Source organism: Rutilus rutilus (genome assembly GCF_951802725.1).
Source record: "Rutilus rutilus genome assembly, chromosome: 4".
Classification (NCBI taxonomy): domain Eukaryota; kingdom Metazoa; phylum Chordata; class Actinopteri; order Cypriniformes; family Leuciscidae; genus Rutilus; species Rutilus rutilus.
The window spans coordinates 14,083,218-14,101,273 of NC_140212.1; the positions used below are offsets into that span (position 1 = coordinate 14,083,218).

The following is an 18,056-nucleotide window of genomic DNA, read 5'->3' on the forward strand; positions in this document are numbered from 1 at the left end:
TTTCCCTGCTTCATCATATTCTATTCTAAATATGAAGCTGTTTTTACACCACAAAGGTGCAGCAGTAACCAAAGGATTGTAGACCTTAAAGATAAAGATAATAAATATAAAGTCTTCTGTCAATAAAATGATTTCAAGAGAGAGTCGCCTACATACGTGTTCCTTTTACTCTTATTTTATGTAAGATTATGAAAAGTGTCTCATCATGATATGGTATAACTTACAAAACAAGTCAGGAAGTCATCAGACATCTTCAGAGCCGCTGCTTTCACTTCTATTCACTTCAGCCGTGGACGCATCTGAGCGCAGTTGATCTCTGTGACAAGATCTCGAAACTTCAGCTGATCTCTCAGATATGCAAGATGAGAGGATACTTACTTGCAATACTTGTGGTCCCACTTTTGAAACATTGCATTTGCGGTAATGTGGTGAACTTTGATGGAGACATTAAGGACTTTGTAGTTGGTAAAAGTAAGTTGTTCGTTCTTACTGACCATCGACTATATCAGATGAGACTCGATCTTTCGGAGGAGAAGAGGAAGGACATCACTAATGCCACTCATCAAAATAGAGTCAACATTCTAGTGCCTTTTGACGACAACGACACCCTGATAACCTGTGGGACCTTTAGAGATGGATACTGCGAAGTTCTTGATCTGAATGACATTACAAAGAGTATTTACCATGAAAATGGTTTATTGGTAGGACCGAGACAGAATGAGAAATCTGTTGCGTTCATAGCAGGTCCAAGTACCAGTAGGTACCTTTTGGTTGGGAAAAAGGACGAACAAACAAAACCTCAAGATCCGTATCCTGTTGTTAAACTGTGGAACACTTTACAGTCTCAAACTGGTGGGATTTTCAACTACATAGAAGAAGCATCAACCCCCTTCATCCAGAGCACCGCTAGAGATGTGGAGTTTGTTGATGGATTCCAGAGAGTTTCTCCCACAGAGTCCTACTTATTTCTCAACGCAAAGACTGACTCGGAGAGGAAAGTGCACGTCCTGTGGATGGACAGCAATAAAAGAAAAAAGTCATACATCTTCAAATCCCTACAGGCTGCAACGATAGAGTGCTGCAATGATAAAGCTCGTCCAGTGCTCGTCTCCTCCACCGTTATTCCCTCAGGGAACGGTGATATTTGGGCAGGAGTGTTCAGTGCGCAGAATCAGCAGGATCCGGAGAACACCGCGCTGGCTCTGTACGACATCAGTAGAGTTCGAGGCCGAGTGAAGGGTTTCTGCACTGTTGGTGAAAAATGTGACTCTGAGGTTGGAAATAGTGTAATGTTTTCACTCGCAGCATACTTATACTTCATATGGTTTTCGCAATGAATAAAACTTATCTTTGATCAATATCACGCGAGCAAGAGTGCTGCTGTTCTGAATTATCAGTGGGGTTGATTCAGGAGACCACAGGTAATCACAGCAGCACTACTGTATATATATATTGTATCACATTTTTGGATTCCTAAGCTTATTTTTGTTCTTTGTGTTGCAGAGTGGTAGTAACCTTCAGCCGCTCTCTGTGGTGTTCAAGTACAGCTCAATGTCATCAGTGGCAGCAGTTAGAAGTGGATCCTGGATTGTGTTGTTCATAGGAACCAGTGATGGGCAACTGATAAAGGTCTCCTTCACCTCTCAATAAGTTTTCATTTCTAAATTCCTGCCCTCCATTTAATCTGTTGTTTACCTCTGCATTTGAACTACTATACAATCACAGTTTATGATTTCTATTTCTATTTGTTGTTAGCTGGTTTTGGATGAGAAATTCACACCAGACTATCCAATAGTGCTGTACAAATCTGATGATGAACGAGCAGTGCTTCCCAGAATGCACTTTGATCCAGTAGATTTCAAATATATCTACATCGCTCTGAGGAAAGAGGTGAGTTTTAAAAATGTGCTATTAACAAACCATTGGCAGTATGTATGTACTCAACTGTATTACATTGAGTAGTCACACTTATCTCTTTCTGCTCATGTTTTTGATGTAGCTCAGAAGAGTGTCTGTGGTTCAGTGTGCTAAATACAGCTCTCTGAAAGACTGCAGAGCTGCTCTGGATCCTCTCTGCGGCTGGTGTTTAAACACACAGAGGTGATCTGCCTTTATCACATGGGACTTTTCACACATCACACATGCAATCTGCAAAGGCTGCATAACAGTATTATGCCTAATGATTTACTGTTTAACAGTCTTTTAAGTTCTTATCATGTATATTATGGACATGGTGAGCAGTGCAAACAGATCTGTACGTGATATATTGATGATGTTTTTATCTAGATGTTCTACTCAAGATGAATGCTCAAATACTTCATGGGTGTCCATCCCAAAAAACTCTCTTAAGACACAGCTGCTTTCTTTTCAGATGACAGAGAACTCTTCTAGAAAGGTAGAGGGTCATAATCTTAAAATATTTATCATCATTTAGGGAATATATTTAAGAAATAATTTATAAGAACAAACATTGCCCTCTCCTACACAGATTACTCTACATCTAGCCTTGAGTCTGGAGAGCACAGGAAATCCCGCCTTCTCATGTTCCTTCACCACAGGAAGTGTGAATCTGTGTGATGGGTCTGATCTGACTGCAGTTTTCCCAAACTGCTACTGTACTTTTCCTGACCACAAACTTTATACTGGAGGTTAGTTTTCTATTAATGCAGTTGTATGTGCGAGTAGTTCATATTATGTAAAAAAATGATTTATGACTCTTGATTTATGGTCATGGCCTATTTTTATGGCAGGAAGTCCTTATATGGGTGTTTTATGGTATGTGAAATTTGATGCATGTGTGGTTGCGGGGTTTTTGTGTGTGTGTGTGTTTTATGACTGTAAGCTGCTTGGTGTGACAAGGAAGTGAATGTTTTTTGCAGGGATGTTTTTATTATTGGTGGAATTAATAATAAAGTCCACAGATTGGTGAAATTATGAACATGAAGAAATCTGTCATGGATTTGTTTTCAGATGACAAAGCAGCGTCCATAATGTCTGGGGGGGGGGAATAAAAACAGGGTGAATGAAATTAAGAAATAGCATTGACAAATTAAAAAGCATATAAAATAACAGATATGTGAAATAAGATTAAATTTATTTAAGCATAACTATTTCTAAAAGTACGTTTTAACCTTTTAAACACCACATTATATGAGTTAAGAATACAAATGTCTGTCGGATAGTCTCTCAGGAGTGTATAAATAGCCGATCGTGGAATTGTTTTCAGATTACACGGTCACGTCCATAAATAAACAATAGAGATTATATGAAACAAGATGTTAAATTATCAAGTATAAGTATTTTAATCTAATACACAAAAAATACTGACTTACATAGTTAAATAAAACATAAAATAGTGAATAATAGTGCATATTATTTGAAATGTTAAATTATCAAGTATAAGTATTTAATCTAATACACAACAAAACACTGACTTACATAGATAAAACATAAAATAGTGAATAATAGTTCATATTATTTGAAATGTTAAATAATCAAGTACAAGTATTTTAATCTATTACACATCAGTGATATAGGGTCATCATGTGGACGCCACAATATACTGACTTGCACAGATAAATAAAACATGAAATAGTGAATATTACTTCATATTATTTGAAATAAGATGTTAAATTATCAAGTATAAGCATTTTAATCTAATTACATCAGTGATATAGGATCATCATGTGGACGCCGCAATATACTGTTTTACACAGATAAACAAAACATAAAATAAACTAAATAAGATGTTAAATTATCAAATATAAGTATTTTAATCCATTACATCAGTAATATAGAATCATCATGCGGACACCACAATATACTGATTTGCATAGATAAATAAAACATAAAATAGTGTATAATATTATTTGTCTTATTTGTTTGAAATAAGACATTAATTTATCAAGTATTTTAAAGGAAGGTTTAAACATGTGTTGAAGTGAACTTACCATCGGTGAAATTAGGAGGTCTTTTTGTCTCTGGTTAAAATCATAGATCCTTGAATTTAGAATCCTTGAGTAGAAGAGATGGTTGCTCTCCGTTTGCTAAATTGAAAATGAAGATTGTTTCCATCATGGCAGGGGCACAGGCCCTCCCCTTCCTCTCTGTGTAGTTGCTATGTATTAGCAGTTTGTTTCAGAAAACATCAAGCAATTAAAAGATAGGCAGGTCACGTGGTGTTTTACAATCAAAGACCACGTCTCCTATCATAAAATCTCCTATCTGAAGCATTCCTGTCAGGAAGGGAGACCCAAAATGTGACCATTCTGACACTTCACAGGGACCAGGACTGTAAGATCAATATAATTAGATGTTTATACCAGTGTCTTCAGGAAAAAAGTCAGGGGATCAAAACAAAAGAGCCAGGAAGTTACATTTTATATAGCCTACTCTTATCTCTTAAAGGTTTTTATGAAATATTATTTCTATTTTTTTTCAGCACATGTAATCAGAGTTACAGAAAATAAATAATAGTGCAACAAATAAGGAGATTGTTTTATTTTAATCAGGTTTGTTAAAAGTATGCTTGAATGATGTTAGTTCATCTGCGCTACCATGTGTTTGCTATAACAATGAAAATATTTGAAAAACCTGTTAAAATCAAGTAATGATGCAATCCTTTAAATCTTAACGTTGAGTGCATCAGAATTAAATGGATGTAAAATTATTATCATATCACGTGTCATTTTATTTAACGTGACAGAAAAAGACAGTGACACCAATGACACAATGAATCACCAATGACACACAAAAGACCAAAGATCATTATTCTTCAACTAAGTAGATGAGACTAAATTGTTACATTGGGTATACAATCTAAATTAATAGCGTCAAATAAAGTTTATCTATAAATGGGTGTCACGGGGGTTCTCCCATAAGAAAAGAGACACCAGTGACAGTAAAGACAATTTTCATGAAAAATACCACATCTTGTCAATGTATAGCCTACTAACTAAATGAAGTTGTTTATTCCATAAGTATTCTAGTTTATTTTTTATTATTATTTTTTTTTACAACTCCCTAACAGTAAAGTAGGTCATACCAGTGAGTTAAACTAAAGCTTCATAGTTCATATGAAATCATGAGATAAATGAGAAGATTTTTGATAACTGAAAAGAGGCCATGGGCCTTTCTTCATAGATATTCATGAATTTGAAAGAAGGAAGTCGAGTGATGTCATCAGTATGATATTTATTTTAAAATATTAGATTTTTGTTTAACGGTTAACAGTGACACAACTCCAGGGGACCACTACTTTCACATAATAAAAATCTAATATTGCCACATAGATGGCTCAAGACGATGTAATTGTTCAAATAACATATTGTTTTATTTTAAAATGTGAAGAAATTGTAACCCTAAAGTGTTTTTCAAGTGTGATATTTCTGTAAAGGCTAGGGACAGAAAATGGACATTGCCATAAAATGACCCAGAAACGATTTTGCATAAATTTAACCCAGAGCTATTATTTTACATAACAGCGTCTGTTCAAAACTTTACAATTTTAAAGCAAAAACTGTGCTTAGTCGTCTTAGATCTTATTTATCCAAAAATATTCAAACAGTATTTCGTCCACTGACACACACACCAGCATGATGTATTCGTGTGGGATGATTTTTGATGGCCGAATACTCTTTCCCGTAGGCTATCTTAGCATGTGGGGGGCATGCGTATGTAACGTTATGTATGTAGTTGTATATGCGTGCGTCGTGTATGAAAAAGTATCCTAAATGAAAACTCAAAAAATGAAAAAAAAAAACCGTCTAGGCTATATGCATTATAATCAGATTTTCCATTTTAAAGTGTTAGTTTCTTTTGTTCGGGATTGTTTTTAAAGATTTTTTCTAAATAAAAATCTGTACATTTATTCACGTTTCTATTATTTTTGTCTATTTAAATTCTATTTACAAACTCACCACACACACACACACACACTAATGGCCAATAACTGTAATTTATTGAAAGCCAACTTTTTTCTGAAAAAGATGACAACTTACACTTGAAGAGCGCACATTGTTTTAGAATTTTACAGTCAAAAACAAATTATGTGAAAATCACCAATTGTAGCTTCAGGTTCTAAAGGGTTAATTCAGTGTTCTCAACCAAGCTCATGCTCCACTCGTCACAATGGTGGTAACCTCCAAAAAAACAAAATACAGAAACTAAAACAAAACATTAAACATTACTAAATCTCCCACTTAACATTAATCTGGTACAAAACAATTTTAGCATTTAAAATTGCACCCTTTTAAGTTTCATGGCAAAGCATGCTGGGGAATAGAGATCCCACCCAGTTTCAGTTAAATTTAAGTTTGTCTAAATTAAAAGAAACAAGTTCATAGAACTCAAAACAATTAAACAACTCAACTTAATTAAAATGTGTAAGTTTTGTGAACTCAAAAGAAAAGAAAGTTCTTAATACTCATAAAAGTTAATTTGATTGAACTAATTTGTATAATTTAAGTTGGCCATACTCAACCAATTCATTATTTTGAGCGTTAGGGTTTACAGTGTATCTTTTAGAAAATCAGCACACATAAGCCTCTGTGGTCCATGATGCAGCATAAGTAAACTTTGTCTTGAGTGAATATTTAATTGTACCCGTCTTAAGCTCTTCAGAAGTCATAACTTCAGGGGTCAGTGGGGGATCCTGAGAATATTTTATTTCCCTTAAAACCAAAGATTAAGCTAAAAGACACAAGTTTCCAGTGTTCCCTACCAAAATCAAATAGTGCATACAATTTGTATTACACTTTTTGTTGTGTTCTGACACAATGTCATGGTACTTTTTCTTTTATAAAATTTACTTTTCTTATGTCTACAAAGTGTCAATTTCATTTCATTTCCAAGCAAGTATAAAGTAAAAAATATGATAAATATGCCTGACATAATGTTTTTAAGAAATAGCTGTTGCTGTACTCCAAACAGTTCCTCACACAATGACACCATTAAGGATGGTCAACGGCTCACGTCAATCGGTGAAAACACAGCGTATGTAAGGTAGTTTTCCAAATATCCCCACCAAAACAAAGACCGTATGTTTTGTATTACACTTTTCAAAGGATATATAGCTTTATAGTAATAAAAAAGTTAAAGCCAATCATAGCTTCATACCTGCACAAAGCCTGGTTAATTTTGTGTTGTTTTATCATTTTATCATTAAAATGTTTTAATGTTCACCGGTTCCCGCCTCCTTCTTCCCATAACATCTGAACTGCGTTACATTGCTGTTTTTTTTTTTTATTATTATTAATTCGCCTTTGCATAAATTACTACTTATTGGATGTTAAACCCCACGGGGTATAATTTAAAACGTATGTTTGTCAAAAGAAAAATCATCTGTATTTTAAAACACTGCTTTTCTTAAAAACATTTTGTCAGACATATTTGGTAGCATTATTCCCTTGTTTCATTGTGTGTTAACTCTATTTATAAATAGGCTACATTTATAACACAAAATTAACCAGGCTTTGTGCAGGTATGAAGCTATGATTGGTTTTAACTTTTCTTTAACTTTTGGTAGGGAACACTGGAAACTTGTGTCTTTTTGCTTAATCTTTGGTTTTAAGGGAAATAAAATATTCTCAGGATCCCCCACTGACCCCTGAAGTTATGACTTCTGAAGAGCTTAAGACGGGTACAATTAAATATTCACACAAGACAAAGTTTACTTATGCTGCATCATGGACCACAGAGGCTTATGTGTGCTGATTTTCTAAAAGATACACTGTAAACCCTAACGCTCAAAATAATGAATTGGTTGAGTATGGCCAACTTAAATTATACAAATTAGTTCAATCAAATTAACTTTTATGAGTATTAAGAACTTTCTTTTCTTTTGAGTTCACAAAACTTACACATTCTAATTAAAGGTCCCATTCCATGGATTATTTTTATTATTTTATCATGTTTCCAGGGGTGCCCTTATAATGTTAGTATGTTTTTTAGATCAAAAATTGTTATAATTTAGAAATAAAAGGCATATTTCCTAGCCTGATTTCATTCCCTGGTTTGAACACTCTGTTTGAAGGGGCGTGTCTGCTGAGAGACTTCAGTGTAAACGCCCTCTGCTGTGATTGGCTGAAATGCTTGCATTTGAAATATCTGGCATTACATGTGGAACTATCTGGAAAACTTTTACTATTACAGCTATTATACGTTTTTACTATTACAGCTATCGGGATTAACGAATCGTGAGAAGTTTTTTAAGTATTTAGATCTCTTTCAATCACATAAAAAATTGCAGTGACGAGCATTGAGCAGATGACAGCCTGTTGATCGCGTGAAAAAAGATCTTATCATTGCAACGCAGTTTCTGCACTCACTAATGATTTCACCAATGCAAACATGAAGCATATAAATACAGTAAGAGCTTCGTTGTGCAGTGTAACAGCGTCATTGATTTCATAACGAGTGTTGGCAAGTGTCCATATAAACTCGCGCTGTGTGATTGACAGCTTGGACGATTGAAAAGGGATTGTTCTTTGATCGCTTTCTGTATATTAATCACAGTTTAAGTTAGATTATTTTCATCCTACTAAGAGAAACGATGTGAAGTTGATCGCTACTTCCATATTAAATCACTACTTGTACTTACCGCTTGCTGGAATATAGTTGAAATTGTCCCCTTCGTCAGTATGAAACGCTGAGAGAAGCCTGCTTGATATTATCCCAGGTTAGAAAAACAGTCCGTGGTGAAATGGACAGAGCAAACTAACTTCGAATTAAACTTTTGCGGTATCCGATTATAGATAAACATCAACCATCTGTTGACATTTCGCCATCAATACGCCTGTGTTCCTGTGGGCGGAGGTTAGTCTAAACACGGTTCTGGTGATGTCACTAATGACGGAAGTAGAGGGGTGTAGTCCAATCGAGCCGTTTTTTGTAGTCAACTTCTGTTAAATAAAATATATCGCTTGGCATTGAACTTTGAGCTTTATAATTTTACAGATATTATTTATACTCTAACAACAACATTACACACTAACTAAAGTTTGAAACATGGGATTACGTAGAACGGGACCTTTAAGTTGAATTGTTTGATTGTTTTGAGTTCGAACTTGTTTCTTTTAATTTAGACAAACTTAAATTTAACTGAAACTGGGTGGGATACAGTGGGTACGGAAAGTATTCAGACCCCCTTCAATTTTTCACTCTATGTTATATTGCAGCCATTTGCTAAAATCATTTAAGTTCATTTTTTTCCCTCATTAATGTACACACAGCACCCCATATTGACAGAAAAACACAGAATTGTTGACATTTTTGCACATTTATTAAAAAAGAAAAACTGAAATATCACATGGTCCTAAGTATTCAGACCCTTTGCTCAGCATTTAGTAGAAGCACCCTTTTGATCTAATACAGCCATGAGTCTTTTTGGGAAAGATGCAACAAGTTTTTCACACCTGGATTTGGGTATCCTCTGCCATTCCTCCTTGCAGATCCTCTCCAGTTCTGTCAGGTTGGATGGTAAACGTTGGTGGACAGCCATTTTCAGGTCTCTCCAGAGATGCTCAATTGGGTTTAAGTCAGGGCTCTGGCTGGGCCATTCAAGAACAGTCACGGAGTTGTTGTGAAGCCACTCCTTTGTTATTTTAGCTGTGTGCTTAGGGTCATTGTCTTGTTGGAAGGTGAACCTTCGGCCCAGTCTGAGGTCCAGAGCACTCTGGATAAGGTTTTCGTCCAGGATATCCCTGTACTTGGCCGCATTCATCTTTCCCTCCATTGCAACCAGTCGTCCTGTCCCTGCAGCTGAAAAACACCCCCACAGCATGATGCTGCAACCACCATGCTTCACTGTTGAGACTGTATTGGACAGGTGATGAGCAGTGCCTGGTTTTCTCCACACATACCGCTTAGAATTAAGGCCAAAAAGTTCTATCTTGGTCTCATCAGACCAGAGAATCTTATTTATCACCATCTTGGAGTCCTTCAGGTGGGCTTTCATGTGTCTTGCACTGAGGAGAGGCTTCCGTCGGGCCACTCTGCCATAAAGCCCCGACTGGTGGATGGCTGCAGTGATGGTTGACTTACTACAACTTTCTCCCATCTCCCAACTGCATCTCTGGAGCTCAGCCACAGTGATCTTTAGGTTCTTCTTTACCTCTCTCACCAAGGCTCTTCTCCCCCGATAGCTCAGTTTGGCCGGACGGCCAGCTCTAGGAAGGGTTCTGGTCGTCCCAAACGTCTTCCATTTAAGGATTATGGAGGCCACTGTGCTCTTAGGAACCTTAAGTGCAGCAGAATTTTTTTTGTAACCTTGGCCAGATCTGTGCCTTGCCACAATTCTGTCTCTGAGCTCTTCAGGCAGTTCCTTTGACCTCATGATTCTCATTTGCTCTGACATGCACTGTGAGCTGTAAGGTCTTATATAGACAGGTGTGTGGCTTTCCTAATCAAGTCCAATCAGTATAACCAAACACAGCTGGACTCAAATGAAGGTGTAGAACCATCTCAAGAATGATCAGAAGAAATGGACAGCACCTGAGTTAAATATATGAGTGTCACAGCAAAGGGTCTGAATACTTAGGACCATGTGATTTTTAATAAATGTGCAAAAATGTCAACAATTCTGTGTTTTCCTGTCAATATGGGGTGCTGTGTGTACAATAATGAGGAAAAAAAATGAACTTAAATGATTTTAGCAAATGGCTGCAATATAACAAAGAGTGAAAAATTTAAGGGGGTCTGCATACTTTCCGTACCCACTGTCTCTATTCCCCAGCATGCTTTGCCATGAAACTTAAAAGGGAGAGTAAATGCTAAAATTGTTTTGTACCAGATTAATGTTAAGTGGGAGATTTAGTAATGTTTAATATTTTGTTTTGCTATAGTGAAGAAAAGTTTCTGGTATTTTTTTTTTGGGGGGGTTACCACCATTGTGACGAGTGGAGCATGAGCTTGGTTGAGAACAGTGAATTAACCCTTTAGAACCTGAAGCTACAATGGGTGATTTTCACATAATTTGTTTTTGACTGTAAAATTCTAAAACAATGTGCGCTCTTCAAGTGTAAGGTGTCATCTTTTTCAGAAAAAAGTTGGCTTTCAATAAATTACAGTTATTGTCCATTAGTGTGTGTGTGTGTGTGTGGTGAGTTTGTAAATAGAATTTAAATAGACAAAAATAATAGAAAAGTGAATAAATGTACAGATTTTTATTTAGAAAAAATCTTTTTAAAAAATCCCAAACAAAAGAAACTAACACTTTAAAATGGAAAATCTGATTATAATGCATATATAGCCTAGAAGTGTTTTTTTTTTCATTTTTTGAGTTTTCATTTAGGATACTTTTTCATACACGTACACATATACAATCTTATTTCACATATCTGTTATTTTATATGCTTTTTAATTTGTCAATGCTATTTCTTAATTTCATTCACCCTGTTTTTATTCAGGGTGTTCCTTGATACCATAAATCAAGGGTCATAAATAATTTTTTGACATAAGCTACTTCATATGAACTACTGTTGCGCTATTATACAGTACATTTTTGTAGTCAGAATATGATTTTTTTTTATAACCATAAACGTTTTTGATAATCTATTCAGTTTCAGAAGTCTCTGCTACGGTTACCATTAAGGATCAGAAGATCACAGAGACACTGACACTGAGGAACTGCTCAAGTATCACAGAAAACACAAATGCTTCTTATACACAGTGAGAAAATGAAATTCAGTGTGAAAAATTGCATAGTACAGAAATGATAACACAGAGCTTTATAGATTATATTAATAAATCATATCATGAATCATGAATGCAGGTGTGTGCAGTGTGTCTCATCTGGGTGTCAGTGGTCCTCTTCCTCTCAGCCTTGTGATTGGACACATGGAACTGGACCGCAGTTACTCATACAGGTGAGACATACTGTATTCTACAATCCAGTGCTTCATTATATGTATACTTATTGAGAAATACGTATATGTAACCTTTATAAAGATTCAAGCTTGGAAATAGCTTGAATATTGTGTCGACTGAAGAAAACTCAGGATGTAAATGAACCGCTCAGTTCTCTCTCTTTTTCTACTTTTTAGGATGCATGTAAAGATCTATTCTCTGAGATTATCTACAGAGTAAGTGTCATACTATTATGAACCCAACTTCACAGAACAGTTTGTTCCTATTTCAGATAGATGTGACTTTACAAGAGTCTGAGGATTTTGTTTCATTTTTGAGGAACTATTTGCTTTTAAAATTCTTTTAAAACAAAAGTTGCTTTCTTCTATAATATAAGCAATAAATGATTTGTCACAATCATTATGCATATTTAGAAGTATATTTAATTACTGCATATTATTATTATCATCATTTATAAAATGTAAGTAATAAAATGTACTTTTATTTCTGTTGTTTATTAATGAATGCTTTGGGTCATATATTAAGTGGATATGGATTTTCTTTTTCTTCCTGTATGGCCTTTCTTTACTGAGTGTAACATTTTGTGTCCTGCAGGAGCCAGAGATTCTCTCTCTGGAGCCCAACACGATTTCTGTGCATGGCAGAAACAATGTTTTACTAAGAGGAAGGAATCTGGAATCTGTCATTAAAATCCATATTCAAGGGGATCTGGACTGTATTTCTAAAGAGTGAGATTATGTGTGTTTGTGTTTAGTCGAATTTATGAATGTGTGTAGATTGATATAAATGATATTGTATATCTGTGCATGAATGTTTCCCCTCAGATCTCCAGTGTTTGATCGCTCCAGCGACACTTTAAGGTTCCACATTCCTCCCAGTGGAACTAAAGGAACAGTGAAAGTGTGTGTTGTTACTCCTGACGACCGTTGTCATGGTAACAGTATCATCACTTACAGTTCCCAGCCCAGCTGCACAGGAATACAGCCCACAGTCTCCTGGAGGAGGTAAGATCTTTCAGACCACTGGCAGAACAGCTTCCATATCCCATCAGTGCCTTGAGATGACATTGGCACATTATAATTACTTAATCTAATGTCATACAGCCCATTTTAGACACAGAATTTGCAAGAATACTGTTAATGTGGGAAAATAATATTTGCAGTGTAATGATCTGCAGAGTTACTGTTGCAGTACATAGCGGCCACATAAACCTTGAGAGTGGCGGGGCATGTGCCTGTTGATAACTTCTCCTGCATGAAATCCAGAACTGAAGCAATCTGGCAGTTGACCAGATCTACATTGTGTACAACACAACACCTTTCAAAAACACCCCATTTGCTGGCGTAACTCTTTCTAGTGGAGCCCTAGCACTCAATAACATCCGGCGAAAGCCTAGTCTTTCTCAATTGGTACCCATCAGGGGCCAAACATGAAGATTCCACAGGTTGGGGCTGGGATGGAATATCGTGCCCTCCGCCTGAGACAGAAGGTCCCTCCTCTCCAGAATCGCCCATGGCGAGCCGTCGAGGAGAGATATTATCTCCGAGAACCATACTCTGTTTGGCCAACGTGGCGCTATCAGTAAGAGGCAAGACCCTTGTTGGCAAACTCTGGCTAGAACTCCCGGGAGCAGAGAAACTGGAGGAAACGCATACAGGCGCATTTTGGGCCATGTGTGCGCCATCGCATCCAGACCCAGGGGGGAGAAATAGAGGGGACATTACGCTGTCTGATGGGAGGTGAAGAGGTCCACCTCCGCTTCATAAAAATCTGGTCCAAATCTGTTTCACTACTTCATGGGTGGAGTTTCCATTCCCCCATCGGTAGTTTCTGTCTGGACAGTAAATCCGCTCCCACATTAAGATGCCCTGGAATGTATACTGCCCTGAGTGACAGGACCTTGTCCTGGGCCCAGAGAAAAATCTACCTTGCTATTCTTTTCAGATTGCGTGAGCGCAGACCTCCCTGGTGATTTATATAAGAGACTGCCGCTGTGTTGTCCACCCGCACTAGGACATGACAACCTCTCAACTGAAGGAGAAAATATTTCAGGGCCAGAAATACGGCCATCAGCTCGAGGCAGTTGATGTGCCAATCGAGCTGATGACCCTCCCATTCCCCTTGAGCTGGACGACCACTTAAGACCGCTCCCTAGCCCATCAGGGAGGCGTCTGTCGTTAACAGTCTGCGACGACAAGGCCCCCTAGAGTGGGACCCAAGGCGAGGAACCAGGGTCTGAGCCACAGAGATAGTGTACGAAGCCCGCGGCGCGTCACTTTTATTTGCCTTTGAGGATTGGCCCTTGGATGAAATCTCCTGGCTTTTAGCCACAACTGAAACGGTCTCATGTGCAACAGCCCCAGAGGAATCACCGTGGATGCTGAAGCCATGAAACCTAACATTTTTTGGTACTGATGAACAGTGCAATCTTGGCCTAGCCTGACTTCGCTCATGGTCTGCCGAATGGTCTCGATTTGAGCGGGAGACAGTTGTGCCCGCATCGTGATCGAATCCCAAACGATCCCGAGATAAGTTGTTCTCTGGGCAGGAGAAAGAACACTTTTCTTGGTGTTGAGTCTCAACCCTAGTGAAACTAGATGAGCTAACACGATGTCTCTGTGTTGAAGCGCCATCTCTTACGATTGTGCTAGTATTAAAGGCAGGGTAGGTAGGATTTTTCTAAAAAAAAAACATTCCAAATTTGTTTAAACTGTCTTTATATACCAATACATAATTAAAATGTAAGTACTCTGAAAAAGAAAATATTAAAATCGAGTGACTGTAGACCTTTTAATCTGCAATAAACAGCTCATTATTTCCATTCAATCCCACCCCCTCCCTTCTGAGCTACTTCCAAAGCCACGCCCCCAAAACACATGAACGCGCGACGCCAAACGCTCAGGCTCAGCTGGAAGACGCATTTATTACCTGAGACGAGTGGAGAGGAAGGAGCGCAGTACATACAGACATCATGTCAGAATCACATGTAATAAAATACCTAACTTTATCACTATGAATATAAACAAATAAGATTTCTTTTAGTACTCACTATCAAGCTAGCATATCGATAATGGCAAAGTTTCATTCGGTAACGAGCTATATTTATAAGGCAAAACTAAAAACAGGTTGCATTGATACACGTTTTTCCATTACCATCAGTTACACTGTGATGAAGGTGAATTTCGTGTAAGATTCATAACATATACGGTGTTTTGCATGTAAGAGTTTCCATGATGAAAACATTGTTGACTCCAATGAAGACTAACGTACACTCCGAGTCCGGAGACAAGTACCGCATCGTCGGTTCGAGTACAGGTCCGGGGTTGAGGGCGAAGCAGAGGAGGTCGTTCAAGAGTGCGGGCAGGGTCAGAGGAAGTAGTTTTTGCCTTGTTTGCCTTCGCTGACTGCATATGCAGGTGCTTTGAGCTGAATATTTCCGGAACGGTGACATGTGATGAGTGCACGCAGGGCAGCGCGCGCAGTGGGGCTCGGGCACGAGACATGAAGGCATCTGATTGGTTCTTTACATTCGCACCGAATGGCAGTGATTGGTCAGAGTTTTTACTGTCCTACAGCTGCTACAGAGGTCTGATTTTTTTCATTCCTTTTTCTGAACACATAATGTATTGACTACTCTCAGGATGGAAGGACCATTTCACCCAGTATAAAAAAAAGTGTTTCTGAACAGGATTACCTACCCTACCTTTAACCAATCGTCGATGTTATTTAAAATGCGAATGCCCTGGAGTCGTAATGGAGCCAGTGCTGCATCCATGCATTTTGTGTATGTGCGGGGTGACAAGGCTAGGCCGAATGGAACAACCCGAAATTGGTACGATCGTGACGAACCAATCGTGATGTTGAATTTGCGACACGACCGTGTTGACGGTTAACATCTTGAACTTGAGCGCTTTGACTGTACGGTTTAAACCTCAAAGATCTAAGATTGGACGCAACCCCCCATCCTTCTTGGGAACCAGGAAGTATCTGCTGTAATAGCCCGACTCTCTCTCTGTAAGAGGAACATGTTCTATGGCCTCTTTGCTCAGAAGATTTTTTTTCTCAGAAGACACTTCCATTGGTTGCTGAAACATCGTGAATTTTGTGTATTTGTGTTTGTGTGTGTGAAATACACATGCAGGAAAGTTAGTGGGAGGAATTAAAATGTCAATACTGTACTTTTACTTTAAAATTGTTTATTATGTATTATTGACTGAAATTGGTTTTAATATCTCTTTATTCAGTGGTGGAAGGAAGATTCATGTTCAGGGGAGAAATATGGAATCTGTGGAATCAGTTATTGTCCGTCCCTCTAATAAAGAGCTTCAAACACAATACAGCAGAAGCTCAGGGGTAAGACTGACACACAGAAGTCAAAGGGTGAATTATGTCAATGAATCAAGGGGATAAAATCTTTAATTAAAGTCATATTGGAGTCATATTTTTCATTGTCTCTCTTTTCTCAGGGCGTTTGGTTTCATTCCCCCCGTTATTATGGCAGTGGACTGTTAAACTTATTATTGAAAGTTGTGAACTCCACTATTGACTGTGGGTATTTGTCCTACGAGCCTGATCCCGAATTCACATTCACCACCTTACAGGTGGCCAACGACCTACTGGTGAACATTCAGGTAAAGACTTGCTAAAAACTGAGCAAGACCTGAACTTTATAATTTGAGTTAACACAAATTCATCTTGTGGATCTCTATTTCTCAGAAAAAGGCAGATGCATTGACCTTGAGTATGAGTGAGGTGAAAGTGACGGGTCTACAGGGAGATCAGCAGTATCAGTGTGTTTTGGAGGTGTTTGAGTACAATGCCATCATCTGTAAGATTAAAGGAGAATCAGGAGCCGTCACAGATGTGGACTCAATAACTGTACGTCTGGTTTTTGATATCTTCATTTCTTTGTTAAATCTATAAACATGGAAGTTCATAATTTGACTTGATAAATGCTGTTAACACTGCTGTGTTAAGTTTAATTTAAATCTTATTAAATCAACTTTATGAGATTAAAAGACATTGCTTTTCATTGTCATTTAGATCATGATTGGGAATCATGTTCTCAGGATGGGGAATACAAAGGATTTGTTCTGCCTCAGTCCACAGAACACACCTGGCCAAGTGTGAAAGAGCAATGAAAACACTCACAGAAAAATAAAAATAATAAAATCATTATTTGCTATATATATATATATATATATATATATATATATATATATATATATATTAGGTAATTAATTAACATATCAGTTAATTATTCAACTTTACATAAAAAAATTATGTTTTGTCATTGCTTTAACTATTCAACAACGTGCGTTCAAATATCCTGTGAGAGCAATCCTTAGACTGAACATCAGGTGGCGCTATACACTTACAATCAACTCAAAGTTCCTGCAGAGGACTGTTTTTTTATTTAGTTATTTTGTAGGAGAATGCTTTCATTGATTCTTTTTCATCGAACACCTACACATTTTTTCTGTCATTTTTTGTTATTAATCTAATAATTTATGTTATCTTTATACTGCCTTACACCTCATACTTACTAATAAACATGCCAAACATAAAATCCTTTAAAAAAGAGTCTGGTCTGATTTAAATTAACAAGCACACATGAACTCACAGAAACATGCTTTTACTTCTGCAAGTCACCAGCACACATTTCAGAGCACAGCGTGGTTACTCTAAAATAAAATATAATAGAATATAATTTGTCTATATCTCTAACATGATATAAACCTTAAATATCTTAAGAACACTAAAAGGTCTTCTAAACACAGTTCTGAATTGTTCTGTATGTATCATCATCACATGTGTTGTGTACTTAAGATTCCACATATACAAAAGTGTGTAAATAGTTCAGCTTGGCTAATATTATTATTAGGCTGTTTTTGTTATTATTATCATCATCATTATTATGCCAGAATGTGTTGCATGAACATGAGTTAAATAATGATTTTTAATGTAAAGAATTATATTCTTAAAGGGGTCATATAATGGTACATGCACTTTTACAAGTTGATTGCACTGAAATGTCTGTTGGCAGTGCCTGTACACAACCATCCTATCATGATAAAAATCCATCCAGTGGTTTTGTTTTAATCTCCTTATATGTTTGACCATCTCTGAAATCAAGCCGTTCAAAATTTGGGACGTCATAAGATCGTACGCCCCTCCCGCTATTGTGATTG

General features: G+C 37.2%; 1 protein-coding gene across 1 annotated transcript; it reads left to right on the forward strand.

Annotated features, from left to right (window-relative positions):
- The first annotated feature begins 254 nt into the window (after positions 1-254).
- On the forward strand, positions 255-17,049 carry LOC311288988 (plexin-C1-like). The gene is made up of 15 exons (XM_084406723.1): positions 255-1,274; positions 1,504-1,629; positions 1,756-1,890; positions 2,000-2,100; positions 2,287-2,395; positions 2,489-2,648; positions 11,559-11,667; positions 11,771-11,864; positions 12,042-12,080; positions 12,460-12,593; positions 12,690-12,869; positions 16,110-16,218; positions 16,332-16,496; positions 16,582-16,743; positions 16,909-17,049. The coding sequence occupies exons 1-15, from the start codon at positions 363-365 to the stop codon at positions 16,993-16,995; spliced, it is 2,622 nt and encodes an 873-aa protein (XP_084262849.1). The 5' UTR covers positions 255-362; the 3' UTR covers positions 16,996-17,049.
- The last annotated feature ends 1,007 nt before the right edge of the window (positions 17,050-18,056 follow it).

Excerpts from the sequence above, each read along its gene's own strand:
- LOC311288988 (XM_084406723.1), top strand. The coding sequence starts at position 363 with ATGAGAGGATACTTACTTGCAATACTTGTGGTCCCACTTTTGAAACAT. Across the intron at positions 2,649-11,558 it reads CCACAAACTTTATACTGGAG|TTTCAGAAGTCTCTGCTACG; the intron begins GTTAGTTTTCTA and ends TAATCTATTCAG. Across the intron at positions 12,081-12,459 it reads TCTCTGAGATTATCTACAGA|GAGCCAGAGATTCTCTCTCT; the intron begins GTAAGTGTCATA and ends TGTGTCCTGCAG.